The sequence below is a fragment of the Pongo abelii genome, chromosome 19, assembly GCF_028885655.2.
Source record: "Pongo abelii isolate AG06213 chromosome 19, NHGRI_mPonAbe1-v2.0_pri, whole genome shotgun sequence".
Classification (NCBI taxonomy): Eukaryota; Metazoa; Chordata; class Mammalia; order Primates; family Hominidae; genus Pongo; species Pongo abelii.
Genome location: NC_072004.2, coordinates 593553 through 614270, shown reverse-complemented (window position 1 = coordinate 614270; position 20718 = coordinate 593553). Strand labels below are relative to the sequence as shown.

The 20718-nt window shown below is 54.7% G+C and overlaps 1 protein-coding gene across 4 annotated transcripts in view; it reads left to right on the top strand.

Moving 5' to 3' along the window:
- NXN (nucleoredoxin) overlaps positions 1 to 20718 on the top strand; it is a 181814-nt gene that overhangs the window by 155795 nt on the left and 5301 nt on the right. For all 4 annotated transcript variants that reach the window (XM_024234393.3, XM_054535333.1, XM_063718364.1 and 1 more), the window contains 3 exons: positions 1559 to 1665; positions 18793 to 18972; positions 20344 to 20468. In XM_024234393.3, coding sequence (XP_024090161.1) covers positions 1559 to 1665; positions 18793 to 18972; positions 20344 to 20468 — 412 coding nt within the window. The remainder of the gene's footprint in view (positions 1 to 1558; positions 1666 to 18792; positions 18973 to 20343; positions 20469 to 20718) is intronic.

Sequence of the window (20718 nt, the reverse complement as noted above, 5' to 3'; positions counted from 1 at the left end):
CCAGTGACGTCTGCCGCTTACGTTCCTGTTCCCAAAAGGATCCGAGATGCCGGCACACGCAGGGCACTTTGCACATTGTTGTATCTGTGGTGTCCACACCATCCTGGGCTTGGCTTATTGGCCCGCAGTCCTGCTCTGCTGTGCCACAGCTCCCCATCTCAGCCGTGCCACAGCTCCCCATCTCAGCCGTGCCACAGCTCCCCATCTCAGTGTGAAGCCGTGCCAGGTGCAGCAATCAGTTTTGTTTTGTTTTTTTTTTTTGAGGCGGAGTCTCGCTCTGTTGTCCAGGCTGGAGTGCAGTGGTGCGATCTCAGCTCATTGCAGCCTCCACCTTCCGGGTTCAAGTGATCCTCCCACCTCAGCCTCCTGAGTAGCTGGGACTACAGGTGCCTGCCACCACGCCTGGCTAATTTTTGTATTTTTAGTAGAGATGCAGTTTTGCCATGTTGCCCAGGCTGGTGTTGAACTCTAGGGCTAAGTAATCCGCCCACCTTGGCCTCCCAAAGTGATGGTTACAGGTGTGAGCCACCACGCCTGGCCACAATCACTTTTTTTTTTTTTTTTGAGACAGAGTCTTGCTTTGTTGCCCAGGCTGGAGTGCAGTGGCACAATCTCAGCTCACTGCAAGCTCCACCTCTTGGGTTCATGCAATTCTCCTGCCTCAGCCTCCCGAGTAGCTGGGACTACAGGCATCCGCCACCATGCCCGGCTAATTTTTTTGTATTTTTAGTAGAGATGGGGTTTCACCATGTTAGCCAGGATGGTCTCGATCTCCTGATCTCGTGATCCGCCCGCCTTGGCCTCCCAAAGTGCTGGGATTACAGGCGTGAGCCACCATGCCTGTCCACAATCACTTTTTTAAAGTTTTAAGCATCAACTGTATTGAGGCATAAAGTATATATTATAAAATGCATGCATTTAAGGTACACAGTTCAACTGACTAACGTACGTACCACGTAACCACCATCATTGCAGACAAGACACGGAACATTTTCATCACTCCGTAGGTTCCTTGGGTCAGTCTCCGCCCATAAACCCCAGGCCCACATGGGTCTGTCTCCATCCATAAACCCAGCCCTGGGATCCCCTGATCCGCTTCTGCCGCTTGAGTAGATGTGCCTTTCCTAGGGTTTTTTACATGTGGAATCATAGGTATACGGTTGGTTTAAATCTGAGGTCCCGTATGAGTCACTGTTCCGTGCACAAATTAGAACTCCCACGAGTATGCAGTGGCTGTGCACATCTAAGCTCCGAGGCAAGAAAGACCTGTCTGTGCTGAGAAATGGAAAGTCGGACCTGAGTTACGTTGCCCGGATGGGAGCTGCTGAAGTGGGCTGGCATCTTAGCCGGCACCCACCTGCTGCGTGGAGGCATTTGCTTCTTGGTGGACACCAGCCTGGGTAGGATAGCGCACCCCCATAGCCTGTTGCCTGAGGAGCACAGTGGTTAGAAACCCCGGCTTCCGCAGAATCCCTGGGCAGAACTTGGCAGAGGTGGGAGGATTCAGCGTTGGTGCAGTGGGGATATTGAGCCTTGCTCGCCACGTGTGTCTCTGTAGGTCAGAGGAGTCCTTCAAACAGTACTTCAGTGAGATGCCCTGGCTCGCCGTCCCCTACACTGACGAGGCCCGGCGGTCGCGCCTCAACCGGCTGTACGGAATCCAAGGTAGGCGCTCCAGGCCCCGGCTCTGTGCAGCTCCTGAAAAGCTGCTCACCTGAGCTCATCGTGTCTTTGGCTTTCCTTTAAGAAGAAGAGCATCATTATTTCCATGAATATTCATGTTTCTCAGCAGTGTAGAATTTTCATGGTGTGAATTCTAAGCCATTTTTAAAAAATAAGTATTGTCAGGCCGGGCACAACAGCTCACACTGTAACCCCAGCACTTTGGGAGGCTGAGGCAGGCAGATGACCTGAGGTCAGGAGTTCGAGACCAGTTTGGACAACACAGTGAAACCTGGTCTGTACTAAAAATACAAAAATTAGCTGGGCGTGGTGGCGGGTGCCTGTAGTACCAGCTACTCAGGAGGCTGAGGCAGGAGAATTGCTTGAACCCAGGAGGCAGAGGTTGCAGTGAGCCGAGATTGCACCATTGCACTCCAGCCTGGGTGACAGAGAGAGACTCCTTCTCAAAAAATAATAATACTAAATACTGTCTTAGTAAGACAGCTACTTCTCACTGTCCAGCATGGTGGATTTCTTTTTTTTTTTTTTTTTTTTTGAGACAAAGTCTGGCTCTGTTGCCCAGGCTGGAGTGCAGTGGCGCGATCTCGGCTCAGTGCAAGCTCCACCTCCTGGGTTCACGCCATTCTCCTGCCTCAGCCTCCCGAGTAGCTGGGACTACAGGCACCCGCCACCACGCCCGGCTAATTTTTTGTATTTTTAGTAGAGAGGGTTTCACTGTTAACCAGGATGGTCTCGATCTCCTGACCTCGTGATCTGCCCGCCTCGGCCTCCCAAAGTGCTGGGATTACAGGCTTGAGCCACCGCGGCTGGCCCATGGTGGATTCTAATATGGTTGGGACGTGGAGCACAGCCTCCCAGATGACTTGGCCAGAATCTTATCCCAAAGGTTTACTGTGAAAGAGACTTGAGAGTGATCTCCACTTTCATCACTCAGAGTCTTTGGGCCTCAGTTTCCTCGTCTGCAAAGTGGGGTGGTAAAGCTTTGCCAGAGAGAATTGTTGGGAGCATGAATAGGTAAAGTATGTAAAGAGGCGTGATAGTGAGGGCTGAGTGGGTATCAGCTTCTCGGTGAGAAAATCAATTTCCTGAGAGTGTTGTAAACTAGGACTTAGAGTACTAATCATGGTGTTTTTCAGAAATTATATATATATATTTTTAAGTCAGGGTCTCGCTGTGTCGCCCAGGCTGGAGTGCAGTGGCACGATCTCAGCTCACCGCAACCTCCACCTCCCGGGCTCAAGCTATCCTCTCACCTCAGCCTCCTGAGTAGCTGGGACTACAGGTGCACACCACCACGCCCTGCTCATTTTTTTGTATTTTTAGTAGAGATGAAGTTTTGCCATGTTGCCCAGGCTGGTCTCGAACTCATGGGCTCAAGCGATCCACCCGCCTCGGCCTCCCAAAGTGCTGGGATGACAGGCATGAGCCACTGCATCCAGCCAGAAATAATGATTGTTAATGAGACCGAATGTATTTTTATTCTTTATTGTGTGAATACCTCCTTCCCAGCCTTCACCCAGCCAGGTTTTTCTCTTCACAAAGCGCATAACTGGGCAGTCTGAGTTAAAGGCGTTCTCTTTGTATCATTAGTAGCAGATCCTGGTCAGCTGTAAACAGATACAGCTAATAATTGAGTTCTCAGTGCTCCTAGGGTTACAGAGAGTGGAAAAAAAAGACAAAGACAAATCCAGATTTACCCAGAAGTTCTGCACCTTAGGGGCATCTCATCAGGCTCTTTTTTTTTTTTGAGACAGAGTCTCACTCTGTCACCCAGGCTGGAGTGCAGTGGCACGATCTCGGCTCACTGCAACCTCTGCCTCTTGGGTTCAAGCAGTTCTCCTGTCTCAGTCTCCCGAGTAGCTGGGACTACAGACGTGAGCACCACGCCCGGCTAATTTTGTATTTTTTTTTTGAGACGGAGTCTCGCTCTGTCACCCAGGCTGGAGTGCAGTGGCGCGATCTTGGCTCACTGCAAGCTCCGCCTCCCGGGTTCACGCCATTCTCCTGCCTCAGCCTCCTGAGTAGCTGGGACCACAGGCGCCCACCACCACGCCTGGCTAATTTTTTGTATTTTTAATGAGATGGGGTTTCACAGTATTAGCCAGGATGGTCTCAATCTCCTGACCTCGTGATCCACCCGCCTCGGCCTCCCAAAGTGCTGGGATTACAGGCGTGAGCCACTGTGCCCGGCCGATTTTGTATTTTCAGTAGAGATGGGGTTTCTCTATGTTGGCCAGGCTGGTCTGGAACTTCTGACCTCAGGTGACGCACCCGCCTCGGCCCCCCAAAGTGCTGGGATTACAGGCGTGAACCACCACGTCTGGCCATATAAGGCTCTTTGACCTTTTTTCTTCACCATTTAGAATACATACATGGGTTTGTTTGGAGCTGAAGTTTTAAAAAATATATATTTAATTTTAGATTGGTGCTTTTCAATCCCAAGTACGCATGAGAATCAGCTGGAGATCTCGTGAAAATGGAGATTTGGATCTGGTGGGGCTAAGCGGGAGCTGAGAGACTGTTTCTGAGCAGCCTCCAGGCGGTGCTGATGCTGCCGGCCCAGGGACCCACACTTGGAGTATTAATAGTCTAGATCCATTCATTAATCCTAGGGGAATTTGGGGTGTGGGGAGGTCCTGCCTCCTGTTAACAGCATAAACGAAAGCGTTTCCTTTCCAAACAGAAGTTGAGGGACATGACGTTGCCTAGTGGACCAGAAGGAAAGGCCCCAAGTTGGAGATGCCAAGGAGGTCAGCGCTTACTCCTGCCTGGCCCTCTGCAGAGACACTTAAGGTGCCCGTGCCTGGGGGTAGGAGCTGTGTTTCCTTAGATAAGTTTTGGGATGCCCCTAGGCCAGTGGTCCTGAATAGCTGGCTGAATTACTGCTGTGTGGGGGTCAGGAGGGCTTCCCATCTCTTAATTCATTTATTCTTTCATTGCTGAGTGAGTGTCTTTACTGAGGGCTGACTGGATGCCATTGCATTCTGCCTGGGATTGGAGTCACAGTCTTGAATAAAACAGATACAGGCCCTGCCCTTTGCAGAGCTTATAGGTCTAGAGTGGAGACTCACCCTAATCATACAGATGGATGCCAGTTGAGCTGCGAGTGCTTTGAATGCGAAGCTGCCAGTGCTAGGGTAGGGAGATTTGGCCTCATCAGAGAGACCAGAGAAGGCCAAGGATGCCCCAGCAGATCTGGAAACCAAGTAGGAACGGACCAAGCAGATGGTGGAGGGAAGGTCCTGGCAGACGGAACCGCACGCGCAGAGGCCCTGCCGACACGTTTTCCTGGCCTGGTCCTCACGGGGCACTCTCCTTCCTCAGAGACCATGACAGGGACAGTGAAGGTCTGGAGGGCTGTAAGCATTTTGCGCTTTAAAAAAATACATGGGTTGTACTTTGTCTTTCTAATCCATGGGATTCAGGTCTTCATCCCCAGAATGACTCTATGTTACTTAAAAGCGACGTGACTGCCTGATTGTAACTGGACAGTGGGAAGGGGTTTCGGCCTCAGCTTCCGGTTGCAACCAGAGGCCCTTGGAGGGGCTACAGGTGAGATGCTAGTCAGCTACGTAGGGCCCAGGTCGCTCCCAAGCGTTACCAAGCGCCGTGTCCTGCCCCTCCTGATGGCCGTGGATTTTCCATCCTTTCTCAGTATGGAGATATCCTGGGTTTTTTCTGATCCCCGTTCCCCTTACACACCAGGAGGTGATGGTCTCTGATGTTTGTCTTCCTCCGACTCCCCTAACAAAGGCCCGCCAGTCACATTCAGGCCTCTCTTATCCTCCCTACAGGCCTCTTGTGTGCGCACGTGTGTGTGCACATGTGTGCACAGGTGTGCACAGGTGTGTACAAAGTGTGACTCTGTTTGACGTGGCTGGGTCTTGGAGCACCCCTCACACATGACCCGGAGGCACTTCAAAGGTTCAGGCCAAGAAGAATGTCAGCTGTTTTTATCTTGAATAAAACAGATACAGGCCCTGCGCTTTGCAGAGCTTAGAGACCTAGAGCAGAGACTTGCCCTCATCATACAGATGGATGTCAGCTGAACTGTGAGTGCCTTGTCACCTCCAAAACCTACAGAGCTTAGAGATCTAGAGCAGAGACTCGCCCTCATCGTATGGATGTCAGCTGAACTGTGACTGCCTCGTCGCCTTCAAATCCTACCAGGTGGCAGGCTTTTGTTTTTATCTTTTGTATAGTTTGAATTTCATTATGAACCACAATTATTTTCTTTGCTTTAGCACCTAGAAGACTCAGCTGAATTTGTAACTACTGGCTGGGCATGGTGGCTCACGCCTGTAATCCCTGGACTTTGGGAGGCCGGGCAGGTGGATCACCTGGGGTCAGGAGTTTGAGACCAGCCTGGCCAACATGGCGAAACCCCATCTCTACTAAAAATACAAAAATTAGCTAGGTGTGGTGGTGGTCACCTATAATCCCAGCTACTTGGGAGGCTGAGGCAGGAGAATCGCTTGAACCCGGGAGGCGGAGGTTGTGGTGAGCCAAGATCGCACCACTGCACTCCAGCCTGGGTGACAAGAGTGAAATTCCTCCCAAAGTGCTGGTATTACAGGCGTGAGCCACTGCGCCCAGCTGGATTCAATGTATTGAGTGCCTGCTAACCATTCTGTACTCTCCGTACTGAGCTCCACGGGAACTCACTAGGAGAGGGGCCCAGTGCTGCCCTTGAGTGGACAGGACGAGATTGACAGTCGGGCATATCTGAGGAGCGGAGTGTGACGACGTCTTCACGAACACAACAGTGATGGTCCGAGTACGTGTCATTTCGTACAAGGGCCTGGAAAGACGGACACTTGTCACTTAGAGTGGAGCTGCTGCCGCGCCCCCTCTGCTGCCGCGCCCCGTCTGCTGCTCCGTTGGGTCAGGAGGCCTTTCCACATAGAGGCGTTTTCTTTCCCAGCACCTCATCATCCGTGGAGCAGAATCTTCCTCTCTGAGGTATGGAGTTCCTTCCTGGATGTGAGGGCCCACGGGTTGCCGATATTGCTGGTGGTCAACACTCAGGCTGGGGTCACCTGAAGCTAATAAGGTACCCTAGGACAGCCTTCTTTCTTTTTTCTCTTTTTTTTTTTTTTTGAGACGGAGTCTCACTCTGTCACCCAGGCTGGAGTGCAGTGGCGCAATCTCCGTGCACTACAACATCTGCCTTCCGGGTTCACGCCATTCTTCTGCCTCAGCCTCCGGAGTAGGTGGGATTATAGGCACCCACCACCACACCTGGCTAATTTTTTGTATTTTTAGTAGAGACGGGTTTTCACCATGTTGGCCAGGCTGGTCTCGAGCTCCTGACCTCAGGTGATCTGCCTGCCTCGGCCTCCCAAAGTGCTGGGATTACAGGCGTGAGCCACTGCGCCTGGTTCTTTTTTTTTTTTTTAAGGCAGAGTCTTGCTCTGTTACCCAGAGGCTGGAGTACATTGGCACAATCTTGGCTCACTGCAACCTCCGCCTCCCAGGTTCAAGAGATCCTCCTGCCTCAGCCTCCTGAGTAGCTGGGATTACAGGCGCCTGCCACCATGCCTGGCTAATTTTTGTATTTTTAGTAGAGACAGAGTTTCACCATTTGACCAGGCTGGTCTCAAACTCCTGACCTCGTGATCCGCCCGCCTTGGCCTCCCAAAGTGCTGGGATTACAGGCGTGAGCCACTGCTCCCAGCCGGCCATAGTCTCTTAAACAAAAAAAAAATACTGAAGTTAAATACCAAATATGCATGCACTTCTTGACACACAGAAACATCAGTGGCATGAGTTTGATTCATATTTCTAAACTTAATTTCTGATCCTCCTAGGTTTGAAAGATGCTCACATATTAAGGAAATCATTATATCATTCCAGGGATATCATTTTGGAAGCATCTTCTCAGTGCTTCGAGGTTGGGCTGAGCCCCATGTCCAGCATTCAGTCTGCGTCGATGGCCCTATTTGTGGTGCCCTGTCCTTGCCCTCCAAGCTGGGGGCTGTTTCTCCTTCAGAGCCCGTCTCACTCAGTCCCTGGTTTCACTGGTATCAGTTCTGGCTTTTCTCTAGTCTTAGAAGCCAGCAGCCCTCCCTAGACTGCACCATCCCTTGATGGGAGTTTGCCTTTCTTTGCCTCTGAGGATATTTAAATGTGGCCAGGCTGGGCCGAAATACCTTTGAACTTGAAGGAACTGTGTGTTCGTTCATAAGCGTTGTAGCATCACAAAACTGACCAGTATTTTTTATTGAATTCTGAATATTTCTGAGCTTTTGTGTGATTCCGTGGTTACGGCTTCTAATGTCATTCAGTGGACGTGGTCTAGGTATGTGAACACACGCACACACACACCCACACGCTCACACTTTCACGCTCACACGTGCACACACACCACACGCACACACACGCGCGCACACCTACACTCACGCACACACACGCAGTCTCACACACCTGCACACACATCCACACACACCTACACTCACACATGCACATTCGCACACTCATGCACACTCAGACACACACCTACACTCACACATGCACACTCGCACACTCACGCGCACACACACACTCGCTCTGCAGAGTCCTGGCTGTTGGAGTGTCTGGTCTGCACATCCTGTGGGGCTTCTCTGGGGACGTCCTGCTCCCTGTTTGACTCTGTGCCCTGGGGTCTCAGTCCCATCTCGTGTGTTTCTCTCCCGCTGAAGAGCTTGGATGAAGGTTGTTTCACAGAGCAGTGCCAGGTACACCCCCTGGCTGTAACCAAGGGGAGCCGCCTCCACCTGGCCCGTCTTTGGACTTACAGTGGGGCAGTCGCTTGATCTGCTGGTCATTTTGTGGATTGAGTTACCTGAGGGCAGAGTGTTCTCCCGACAGGCTCGGGTGAAAATGGGTAACCCAGGCCACGCGTGGAGGCTCACGCCTGTAATCCCAGCACTTCAGGAGGCCAAGGCGGGTGGATCACCTGAGGTCAGGAGTTCAAGACCAGCCCGGCCAACATGGTGAAACCCCGTCTCTACTAAAAATAAAAAAAATTAGCTGGGCACAGTGGCAGGCACCTATAATCCCAGCTACTCGGGAATCTGAGGCAGGAGAAATGCTTGAACCCGGGAGGTGGAGGTTGCAATGAGCTGAGATCGTGCCATTGCACTCCAGCCTGGGCGACAGAGCAAGACTCTGTCTCCAAAATAAAAAAAAAGGCAGAACTGGGTAACCCCACAACCCGGAGTCCTGTAAGCATCTTGGGGTTTTGAGAATCACCCTGCCGAGTGAAGGAGGCCTGCCAGATGCTGCCAGTGCGTTGAGGTGTCTGGGGGGTGGTATGGGTGGGGGAGTTGGGGCCTGGAGGCTGTACCCTTCAGCTGTGCTGTGGCCTTGATGATGAGTTTGTGCCCCAGGCCGGCCTGGCCAAAAGTCCCACCGCTGCTGACAGGCTGGCCGCCAGCTTCCTTCGGTGCCCTGGGCTGAGCCGGGCTGTATGACCCATCCCCATAGGACCACTAAGCTCACCAAGGACCTGGCATTTGGCGTCCCCCCACCTCCTGGTCTCGTGGGAATAACTGGCTTCCAGAGTGCTGGCCCCCCACTCCCAGAGCTTTACGCAGCCTGGGGAATGTGCAGCCATGTGCGCTGCTGAAATTCCTTTTCTAAGGAGACCGTTGTCGACACACCTGGCAAAAGACAGACCCCGTTAGCAGTTGTCTGAGTAATCCTCGGCTGCCAGGGAGCACGGCGCTCTGCAGGGAGGCTTACAGCCCCTTCTCTCTTAGGCCAGGGGCCCTGGCTGGTTTGGCTCCCTTGCTCCAACCTTCAGGGAGGGCAGACGGCCTGAGGGCTGTGCAGGGCCTGGAGCAGATGCGGAAGCAGCCAGAGGTGGCGGGCGGCCGAGGCAGGGGCCCGGTGCCAGGCGGCCGGGGTGAGGGCCCTTTGCTCCTCCAGCGTTGAATCCTCTTCTCTGTTTTCCTTCTTCCCTCCTGTGCTACCTCCTCTCGCTCTGCCTTCTCCGCCTCCTTTTCTTTCTTCCTCTTCTGTTTCCCTCCTTCCTCATCCCGTTCCCTTCCTTGACTCTCTTCCTTTGTCCCTTTCAAAAAAATGGACTTGAGGCAGAATCTGTTTATATAAAAATGAAACATTTGGAGATTGTATGTTTCAACCAGAAGACGGGCTGCCTCGAGACCTGCAGAGCGGTTTTGCAGTTCTTTTTTATGTGCTTTGTCTAATTTTTTTTTTTTGAGACAGAGTCTCGCTCTGTCGCCCAGGCTGGAGTGCAATGGCATGATCTCGGCTCACCGCAACCTCCGCCTCCTGGGTTCAAGCAATTCTCCTGCCTCAGCTTCCCGAGTAGCTGGGATTACAGGAGCCCACCACCACGCCCAGCTAGTTTTTGTATTTTTAGTAGAGACGGGGTTTCACCATGTTGGTCAGGCTGGTCTCCACCTCCTGACCTCAGGTGATCCACCTGCCTCAGGCTCCCAAAGTGCCAGGATTACAGGTGTGAGTCACCGCGCCCAGCTTCTTTCCTTAACTCTCTAAGCAGGGGAGTGTTTTGGGGGAGCTGGGAGGAGGGAGGAACGGAAGGACCCGAGGAACAGATTCCAGACATTGGTTGGTGTTTGTCATCCCGTCTAACCCCCACGGCCCTTCAGTTCTGATTTTCATCTGATGTTAATGAGCTAAATAGGCTGCCATTAAAGAAAATGTAACTAGACATAGATATCTCACTGTCATCCCACCCAGATTCCTGCCTCAGCAGCACAACTGTTTTCACTTTTCTGAGTCTGTTTTGGTTCCTGCCCACATGCATATGCCCTCACACAGACTCGTGACGTACGCACCACTCACAGACTCGTACACACCACTCACAGACTCGTACACACCACTCACAGACTCGTACACACCACTCACACAGACTCTTACACACCACTCACAGACTCGTACACACCACTCACACAGACTCGTACACACCACTCACAGACTCGTACACACCACTCACAGACTCGTACACACCACTCACAGACTCGTACACACCACTCACAGACTCGTACGCACCACTCACAGACTCGTACGCACCACTCACAGACTCGTACGCACCACTCACAGACTCGTACACACCACTCACAGACTCATACACACCACTCACACAGACTCGTACACACCACTCACAGACTCGTACACACCACTCACAGACTCGTACACACCACTCACAGACTCGTACACACCACTCACAGACTCGTACGCACCACTCACAGACTCGTACGCACCACTCACAGACTCGTACACACCACTCACAGACTCGTACGCACCACTCACACAGACTCGTACGCACCACTCACAGACTCGTACGCACCACTCACAGACTCGTACACACCACTCACAGACTCGTACGCACCACTCACAGACTCGTACACACCACTCACAGACTCGTACACACCACTCACAGACTCGTACGCACCACTCACAGACTCGTACGCACCACTCACAGACTCGTACGCACCACTCACAGACTCGTACGCACCACTCACACAGACTCGTACACACCACTCACAGACTCGTACACACCACTCACAGACTCGTACACACCACTCACACAGACTCGTACACACCACTCACAGACTCGTACACACCACTCACACAGACTCGTACACACCACTCACAGACTCGTACACACCACTCACAGACTCGTACACACCACTCACAGACTCGTACACACCACTCACAGACTCGTACGCACCACTCACACAGACTGGTACACACCACTCACAGACTCGTACACACCACTCACACAGACTCATACACACCACTCACAGACTCGTACACACCACTCACAGACTCATACACACCACTCACAGACTCGTACACACCACTCACAGACTCGTACACACCACTCACAGACTCGTACACACCACTCACACAGACTGGTACACACCACTCACAGACTCGTACACACCACTCACACAGACTGGTACACACCACTCACAGACTCGTACACACCACTCACAGACTCGTACACACCACTCACAGACTCGTACGCACCACTCACAGACTCGTACGCACCACTCACAGACTCGTACGCACCACTCACAGACTCGTACACACCACTCACACAGACTCGTACACACCACTCACAGACTCGTACACACCACTCACAGACTCGTACACACCACTCACACAGACTCGTACACACCACTCACAGACTCGTACACACCACTCACACAGACTCGTACACACCACTCACAGACTCATACACACCACTCACACAGACTCATACACACCACTCACACAGACTCGTACACACCACTCACAGACTCGTACACACCACTCACACAGACTCGTACACACCACTCACACAGACTCATACACACCACTCACACAGACTCGTACACACCACTCACAGACTCATACACACCACTCACACAGACTGGTACACACCACTCACAGACTCGTACACACCACTCACACAGACTCGTACACACCACTCACAGACTCGTACACACCACTCACACAGACTCATACACACCACTCACACAGACTCGTACACACCACTCACAGACTCATACACACCACTCACACAGACTCGTACACACCACTCACACAGACTCGTACACACCACTCACAGACTCGTACACACCACTCACAGACTCGTACACACCACTCACACAGACTCGTACACACCACTCACACAGACTGGTACACACCACTCACAGACTGGTACACACCACTCACACAGACTCGTACACACCACTCACAGACTCGTACACACCACTCACACAGACTCGTACACACCACTCACAGACTCGTACACACCACTCACAGACTCGTACACACCACTCACAGACTCGTACACACCACTCACACAGACTCGTACACACCACTCACACAGACTCGTACACACCACTCACACAGACTGGTACACACCACTCACACAGACTCGTACACACCACTCACACAGACTCGTACACACCACTCACACAGACTCGTACGCACCACTCACAGACTCGTACGCACCACTCACACAGACTTGTACACACCACTCACAGACTCGTACACACCACTCACAGACTCGTACACACCACTCACAGACTCGTAACGTACACACGGCACTCACTGTGCGCTCGGCAGTTTTTCCTAAACAGTGTGGCACAAACATTTGCCACGTCGCTACGGTCTTCGTAAGGACCATTTTCATGATCACGTAATATTTTGCCTGCTGGTGCGTCCTCACCAGCTCTTTCTGTTCTAGAACCTGCTTTTCCTACCATTGCTCCTCCCAGCTCCCAGAAATCTTTGGGGGATTCCTCCTGGCTGCCTCAGATCACGTTGCCATCCAGATGCAGAGAAGGCTGGGGCACAGCCCTGCCCACTCCTCTCTGCCTCCCGGGGTCCTGGAGCCCTTCAGCTTCCTTGCCCCAGCCCCCACCTCCTTCAAAACTCCCTGTCTCGTTGGCAGTGGAAAAGTCACCAGACTAAACTGTGGGACAGTCTCGGCACACCTGGCTTTGAGATGGTTTTAAATACTTGCAACTAGGCTCCTCCTCAGAGAAGAGAGTTTGGAGTTGACTCTTCTGTGTGTTTTGAGGGAGATAGTGAAAGGGGTCTGTAGGCGCCACTCATGTCACAGAGCAGGGGACTCAGGGCTGTGCCCTCTATAGGAACTTAGAGTCCGTGTTCCAAGCCCAGGAGTGTAGCTTGGGATGGTGGAAGCAAAAGTGCGCCAACCCCACCCTTGGCAGACATCACACTGTTGCCGGAACCCTCACTGCGGTCTTGACAGTGTCTCTGCTTTCTCCTTCTTTCGCTAACTTCTTCCAGCCCATCACAGAGGACTCTCTTGATCTCACTAGAGCAAGCTCCCAGTTTTCCGTATGTCTGCCTTCTCACAAGCCAAATAATCAGTTTAGGGATGATTAAAAGAATATAATGGCCGGGTGCGGTGGCTCACACCTGTAATCCCAGCAGTTTGGGAGGCCAAGGTGGGCGGATCACTTGAGGTCCCGAGTTTGAGACCAGCTTGGCCAACATGGCAAAACCCCATCTCTACCAAAAAATAAAAAAATTAGCCAGATGTGGTGGCGGGTGCCTGTAATCCCAGCTACTGGAGAAGCTGAAGCAAGATAATCGCTTGAACCCAGGAGGCGGAGGCTGCAGGGAGCCGAGATCGCACCATTGCATTCCAGCCTGGGCAACAGAATGAGACACTGTCTCAAAAAAAAAAAAAAAAAAAAAAAGCTGATTTATAATAGTAGCCAATACTTATAGAATACTTACAATATCAATATACCAGGTACTCTGCTATAAAGTATTTTACACTGGCTGGGCACAGTGGCTCACGCCTGTCATCCCAGCACTTAGGGAGGCTGAGGTAGGCGGATCACCTGAGGCCAGAAGTTCGAGACCAGCCTGGACAATATGGTGAAACCCTATCTCTAGCAAAAATAGAAAAAATTAGCTGGGTGTGGTGGTGGGCGCCTGTAATCCCAACTACTTGGGAGGCTGAAGCGGGAGAATCACTTGAACCCGGGAGGCGGATGTTGCAGTGAGCTGAGGTCGTGCCATTATGCTCCTGCCTGGGGACAAGAACAAGACTCCATCTCAAAAGCAAAACAAAACAAAACAAAACTATTTTACATTAACATCTTGTCTGTTCCTCACAATAAGCAAGTTAAGATAGGAAACTGTCATTGTCTCCATCGGGCAGCTGTGGAAATGAGACTCTGAAAGTTAAGTGAGGCCAGATACGGTGGCTCGTGCCTATAATTCGAACACTTTGGGAGGCTGAGGCGGGCGGATCACTTGAGCCCAGGAGTTTGAGACCAGCCTGGGCAACATAGTGAGACCACATCTCTACAAAAGAAATTAAAAATTAGCCAGGCGTGGTGGCGCACGCCTGTAGTCCCAGCTACTCGGGAGGCTGAGGTGAGAGAATCATTTGAACCCGGGAGGCGGAGCTTGCAGTGAGCCAAGATCACACCATTGCACTCCAGCCTGGGCAATAGAGCAAGACTGTGTCTCAAAAAACAAAACCAAAACAAAAAACATAAAAAAAGGCAGGGAATTGACTTGCCTGGATCTTCCTTGGAATCCCAACTGTACTTTCCCCCAGGCGTCCCAGCCACCCATGCAGGGAAACAAGTTCAGGCAAAGCAGCCATGAGCTGTTCCTTTTTCATTCCCTCCAGAGACTCCCTGTGGGTGTGGGAGTCGTTGGCATAACGGCATCGAGTAGAAGTTTGCCATTGCCTGTAAATTTCCCGTTAGAGGCTTCACCCTGTTTTCTCGTTGGAAGTCTGTATTTTGGACTGGGCACGGTGGCTCACGCCTGTAATCCCAGCACTTTGGGAGGCTGAGGTGGGCGGATCACCTGAGGTCGGGAGTTCGAGACCATCCTGACCAACATGGTGAAACCCCATCTCTACTAAAAATTAGATGGGTGTGGTGGTATGCACCTGTAACCCCAGCTACTTGGGAGGCTGAGGCAGGAGAATCGCTTGAACCTGGGAGGTGGAGCTTGCAGTGAGCCGAGATCGTGCCCTTACACTCCAGCCTGGGCAACAGAGGGAGACTCCGTCTTGAAAAAAAAAAGTGTGTATTTCAGAGAACCTGCTTCAGGGGCTGGGGGAACAGGGCGTGTGTGAAGGGGGAGAAAGGGAAGTGGTGACTGGTCTCAGCCTTCTCCCCCAGGAGCAGAGGGAGGAGGGTGGTGCAGAAAGCTGCAGGTACAGGACTTCCCCGCCCTGGTTAAGACAGTCCCCATCACAGGTGCTGTGAGGACCCCAGAAGCGTCCCTGGCCTGGCAGAAAGAGCAGCAGCTTCTGTAACAGGTGGATCAGGGTCCTGTCCCCAGCGTAACCACTGCCTGGCTGGGTGACCCCCATTCCCACTGTAACCACTGCCTGGCTGGGTGACCTGGAGGAGGCACCTTGACCATCTGTAAGGGGGAACCCGGTGCTGCCCGCCCCATCTGTGATGAGGATTAGCCAGTGCCATCTGTGCCGTGCCTAGCATAGGGCAGACGGCCGCAGAAGCCAGTTCCCTGTTTCCCGCCCCTGGTTCATCTTTGGAGGGATGTTTGCTCGTCAGGGCTGTAGGCCAAGCTCATCAGGACCAGCTGAGGGGGGGCAGCCTGGCACAGCAGACATGGATGCTTTGCCCGTGCAGGGGCCGAACACGAGTGGCTTCCTTGGAAACCAAGTTGGTTTCTGCTTATGCAGACAGTCACATGGCCCAACACGGCCCGTCCCGGCACACCTCGTCTTAGGAGGAGCCGTTCCTCGGGGGAAGCCCCTGAGTGCTCCTCAGAAGCCAGGTGGGGGCTCCCTGTCCTCGCCCTGCTGTCCTGGGCCCCGCAGGCATGGACTCAAAAGAAGCTGCAGCCACAGTCACCAAAAAGGCCGCTTGGAGGAGGCCCTCGGAGAGCCCTGGGCGCTGAGCTGGGAAATGGGCAGCTTTGCCTTCAGGTTGGCTTCTCCCTCCCCGTCCCCCGTGCCTGCTTCTCTTCCACAGACCCGCTCGGCATCCCACGCCGGGGCACACGCAGGCTGGCCGCGGGGCTTGTCACGGCAGCAGGGGCTCTAGTTTACCCCAGTGCTCATAATTGCCCAATTTCAGAAACACACCAACTCTGAGGAAGGACCTTGCCGGGGGGATTTTGAGAAGGGCGTGTGGTGATGTGGAGGGGCTCCTGTGTGGCCAGCTGTCCCTGTGGTGGCCCTTGGCCCCGGTTCCCTTTGGGCTGCTGCCTGGAGACCAGCCCCCGAGCCTCATGGATGGACACAGCAGGCATGGACCCCGGCCTCAGGGGATAAAATGCAGCCCTGAGGACGTGGCTGGAAATGCCCAGGTTTCTTGTGCGGCAGCACACACAGTGGCTCCTCGCGCGCTGTCCACGCTGAGCACATCTGAAAATCCCCAGCGAGAGCCGGCTGCGTGTGTGTGCGTGTGTGTGCATGTGTGTGCATGTGTGTGTGTCTCCCCAGCACTGAGCGCATCCGAAAATCCCCAGTGAGAGCTGGCTGCGTGTGTGTGTGTGTGTGTGTGTGTGTGATGCCAGAGTGGCTGTTCTCGAGAGCCCATTCTCTCTGGACCCACTCCCTGACACATCAGCCACTTTGTCTCATAGGTGTGAACATAATGGATTCGTTGATTCCTTTCGAAGGCAGGCATGCCCGCTGTGCTGGTGGCCGCAGCAGGGTATGAAACACGAGGGCCATATGTCTGGTACCTCGGCATCCCCCCCATGGGGAAGGAGAATGTCAGCGGAGCAAATTACTGACCGAATCCTTGGGAATCTATAAATATTAAATTGCTCTGGCTTTCACATAAAATTCAGGCTCTGGGCAGCCCAGGAGGAGAGGCGTCTGGAACGTGCGGGGTGTGGGGGGAGCGGCTGCCAATAGAGAGACAAAGGTCCCTGAAGGGTGGGCCGTGGGTGGGGGCGTATAGCCCTGGCTGGAGGAGAGGCTGCGGGGAGTGGGGTAAAAATAACAGACACAGAAAACCCACGTGCACCTTGACCACAGTGGGGCTTTCTCTGAGTTTTCATTGAAGGCTCTTTGGTTGGGGTCGCGCGGCTTGTGGTTTGCAGGCAAGCTTTCTGTTACTTTTCTTCCCCAGCCCTGGGGAGGTGGGGAGGCTGGGGTGCAGACGGCGGGGGCTGCAGCCCTGGGGAGGGGGGGGGGCCTGGGGTGCAGATGGTGGGGGCGGAAGCCCTGGGGAGGTGAGGAGCTGGGGTGCAGACGGCGGGGGCTGCAGCCCTAGGGAGCGGGGAGCTGGGGTGCAGACGGCGGGGGCTGCAGCCCTGGGGAGGTGGGGAGCTGGGGTGCAGACGGCAGGGGCTGCAGCCCTAGGGAGGGGGGAGTTGGGGTGCAGATGGCGGGGGCTGCAGCTCTAGGGAGGGGGGAGCTGGGGTACAGACGGCAGGGGCTGCAGCCCCAGGGAGGGGGGAGTTGGGGTGCAGATGGTGGGGGCTGCAGCTCTAGGGAGGGGGGAGCTGGGGTACAGACGGCAGGGGCTGCAGCCCTAGGGAGGGGGGAGTTGGGGTGCAGATGGTGGGGGCTGCAGCTCTAGGGAGGGGGGAGCTGGGGTACAGACGGCAGGGGCTGCAGCCCTAGGGAGGGGGGAGTTGGGGTGCAGACGGCGGGGGCTGCAGCCCTGGGGAGGTGGGGAGCTGGGGTGCAGACGGCGGGGGCTGCAGCCCTGGGGAGGTGGGGAGCTGGGGTGCAGACGGCGGGGGCTGCAGCCCTCGGGGGGGGGCGCTGGGGTGCAGACGGCGGGGGCTGCAGTCAGCTGTCCTCCTCTTCGAGTCGCCTGTGCAGCCAGCCTCAGGTTCCTCCCGGCACTGGCCCTGTGCTCACTGCGGCCGGGTGAGGACCCGTCTTGCATCGGTGGCCACGGCAAGTCCGCCGTGTGGTCACTGCACTGCCTGTTCCGTGTTTGACCCCCTGCAGCTGGGGAGGGTCTTCTGTGTCTTTGGGATCTTTAGGAGACCAGCAGTGAGCGATTGCTCCGATGCGCCACGACCCTGTGCTAAGTTCTTATTTATTTATTTATTTAGAGACAGAGTCTTGCTCTGTTGCCCAGGCTGGAGTGTAGTGGTGCAATCCTGGCTCACTGCAACCTCTGCCTCCCGAGTTCGAGCAATTCTCCTGGCTCAGCCTCCTGAGTAGCTGGGACTACGGGCGCCTGCCACCACACCCAGCTAGTTTTTGTATTTTTAGTAGAGACGGGGTTTCACCATGTTGGCCAGGCTGGTCTCGAACTCCTGACCTCAAGTGATCCGTCCACCTCAGCCTCCCAAACTATAAGTTCTTTAACTGCGTGAACTCATTGATCTTTCCGTAGCGGAATAAGGTAGGAATGACAACACACTCATCAGGTTGCAGCTGGGGATCCTGAGGCCCTGAAAGACGAAGGTGACAGGTTACAGGCTGACCCGAGGGGGTTCCATGGCTCCCCCTGGCCAGGCCTGGATTCTCCCCAGGCTTGGTGAGTTTAGACCTGGCCTCTTCATTGTGAGCCTGTACCAGGTCCTCAGTGGGCTCCACCACGGTCGGGGGGACCCTGGGCTGGACCCCGTGAGCCTCCTGCCAGGCAGGGCCTGCATCTCCCAGGCCGGTGGCCAAGCACCTCCTCTTCCCTGCAGGCATCCCCACGCTCATCGTGCTGGACCCGCAGGGCGAGCTGATCACGCGGCAGGGGCGGGTGGAGGTGCTGAACGACGAGGACTGCCGGGAATTCCCCTGGCACCCCAAGCCCGTGCTGGAGCTCTCCGACTCCAACGCCGCGCAGCTCAACGAGGGCCCCTGCCTCGTCCTTTTTGTAGGTATGAAGCTCACGGGGGCTGGGGGGCGGGACAGGAGGGGCCTCACTTGGGAGGAGCCTGTCTCAGCCGCTTCTCTCTGTCACCAGCAGTGCAAGCCTGGGCCTTTGTCTCTCCCCGAAGCCTTGCTTTTGACCCCAATGATTTATTCATGGCTGGCCCCTGTGGGAGCTGCAGCTGCACTTTCCCTCCTAGCTGCTCCCCAGCTGCCAGCTGGGCAGAATAGGTCAGGCCGGGAGGATGCCCTCGGGCCCCCCATGCGCAGACCTGTTGTTGGAAAGGGCGGGTGGCACACACAGCAGCTGCGGGGGCTGGGCCCCTCTGGCCAAGGCTCACCAAGGCTGCTTCTGCAGATCCTCTGTGCTCGGAAGAGCTGCTCCAGCCCGGTGGCTGCCCTGGCTCCTTTGCCCTCACCTGTACCTCCCCGTCTCCCATCTCACCCACTCTGAGCTCCGCGGGTAACTGCCCAGCCGGGCCAGGGGGACACAGGCGCACCCACGCCAGGCTCCCTGCAGTCTGATGAGATGACCCTGGTTCCTTTTGCAAAACCTGGCCCTCTGCCTTGGACTTGTGGCTCCCCTCCAACAACTCAAAATTACTGCACGAGGCCGGGCGCAGCGGCTCACGCCTGTAATCCCAGCACTTTGGGAGGCCGAGGTGGGTGGATCACCTGAGGTCAGGAGTTCGAGACCAGGCTGACCAACATGGTGAAACCCCGTCTCTACTAAAAATACAAAAAAATTAGCCAGGCACATTGGCTCACGCCTGTAATCCCACCTACTCGAGAGGCTGAGACACGAGAATCTCTTCAACTGGGGAGGCAGAAGCTGTAGTGAGCCCAGATGGCACCACTGCACTCCAGCCTGGGCACCAGAGCAAGACTCTGTCTCAAAAAAAAAAAAAAAAAAAGCCGCTGACCAGACCACAGTCCTCACCCCCTCCCGCTCGCCACCGGTTCTTCTGCCATTTTCACTAGGAAGTCGGAGGGCGGAGGTGGTGGCTTCTTAGTCTGTGGCTGAAAGAAACACTAGCAGGCGCCTCAGGTCCTGGCTTAGGGGAAGCTCAGCCTCTCAGGCGGGTTTGTGAGGAATTCACTGGGAAGACTGTCTACCTGGGGCAGCAGAGCTGCTCAGTGAGGCGGGTTCCTCCTGGGGAGCCTGGCGCAGGAGAGCACTGTGAGCTTTGCTGCTGGGACACTTGTGCACACACCCCCATGCGTGCAGGAAGCAAGACCTGTATCCAAGGGGAAGTTCATTTCCGTTCAGGGGTGCTCAGGCGGGCGTTTCTGCAGCTCAGGCCCCCTCGGCGGGTGCCGCTCTGTTTGACAAGCCAGTGTCTCTCCCCGTCTTTTTCTCCCCCCGACCCCAATCACAGATTCTGAGGATGACGGAGAGTCCGAGGCGGCCAAGCAGCTGATTCAGCCGATAGCTGAGAAAATCATTGCCCAGTACAAAGCTAAAGAGGAAGACGCACCACTTCTGTTCTTCGTAGCCGGGGAGGTGAGTGTGGAGGACGGGCTTGGCCCAGGGCTGGCTCAGCTGGTTCGTAGCCGGGGAGGTGAGTGCGGAGGAGGGGCTTGGCCCAGGGCTGGCTCAGCTGGTTCGTAGCCGGGGAGGTGAGTGTGGAGGAGGGGCTTGGCCCAGGGCTGGCTCAGCTGCTTCGTAGCCGGGGAGGTGAGTGTGGAGGAGGGGCTTGGCCCAGGGCTGGCTCAGCTGCTTCGTAGCCGGGGAGGTGAGTGTGGAGGAGGGG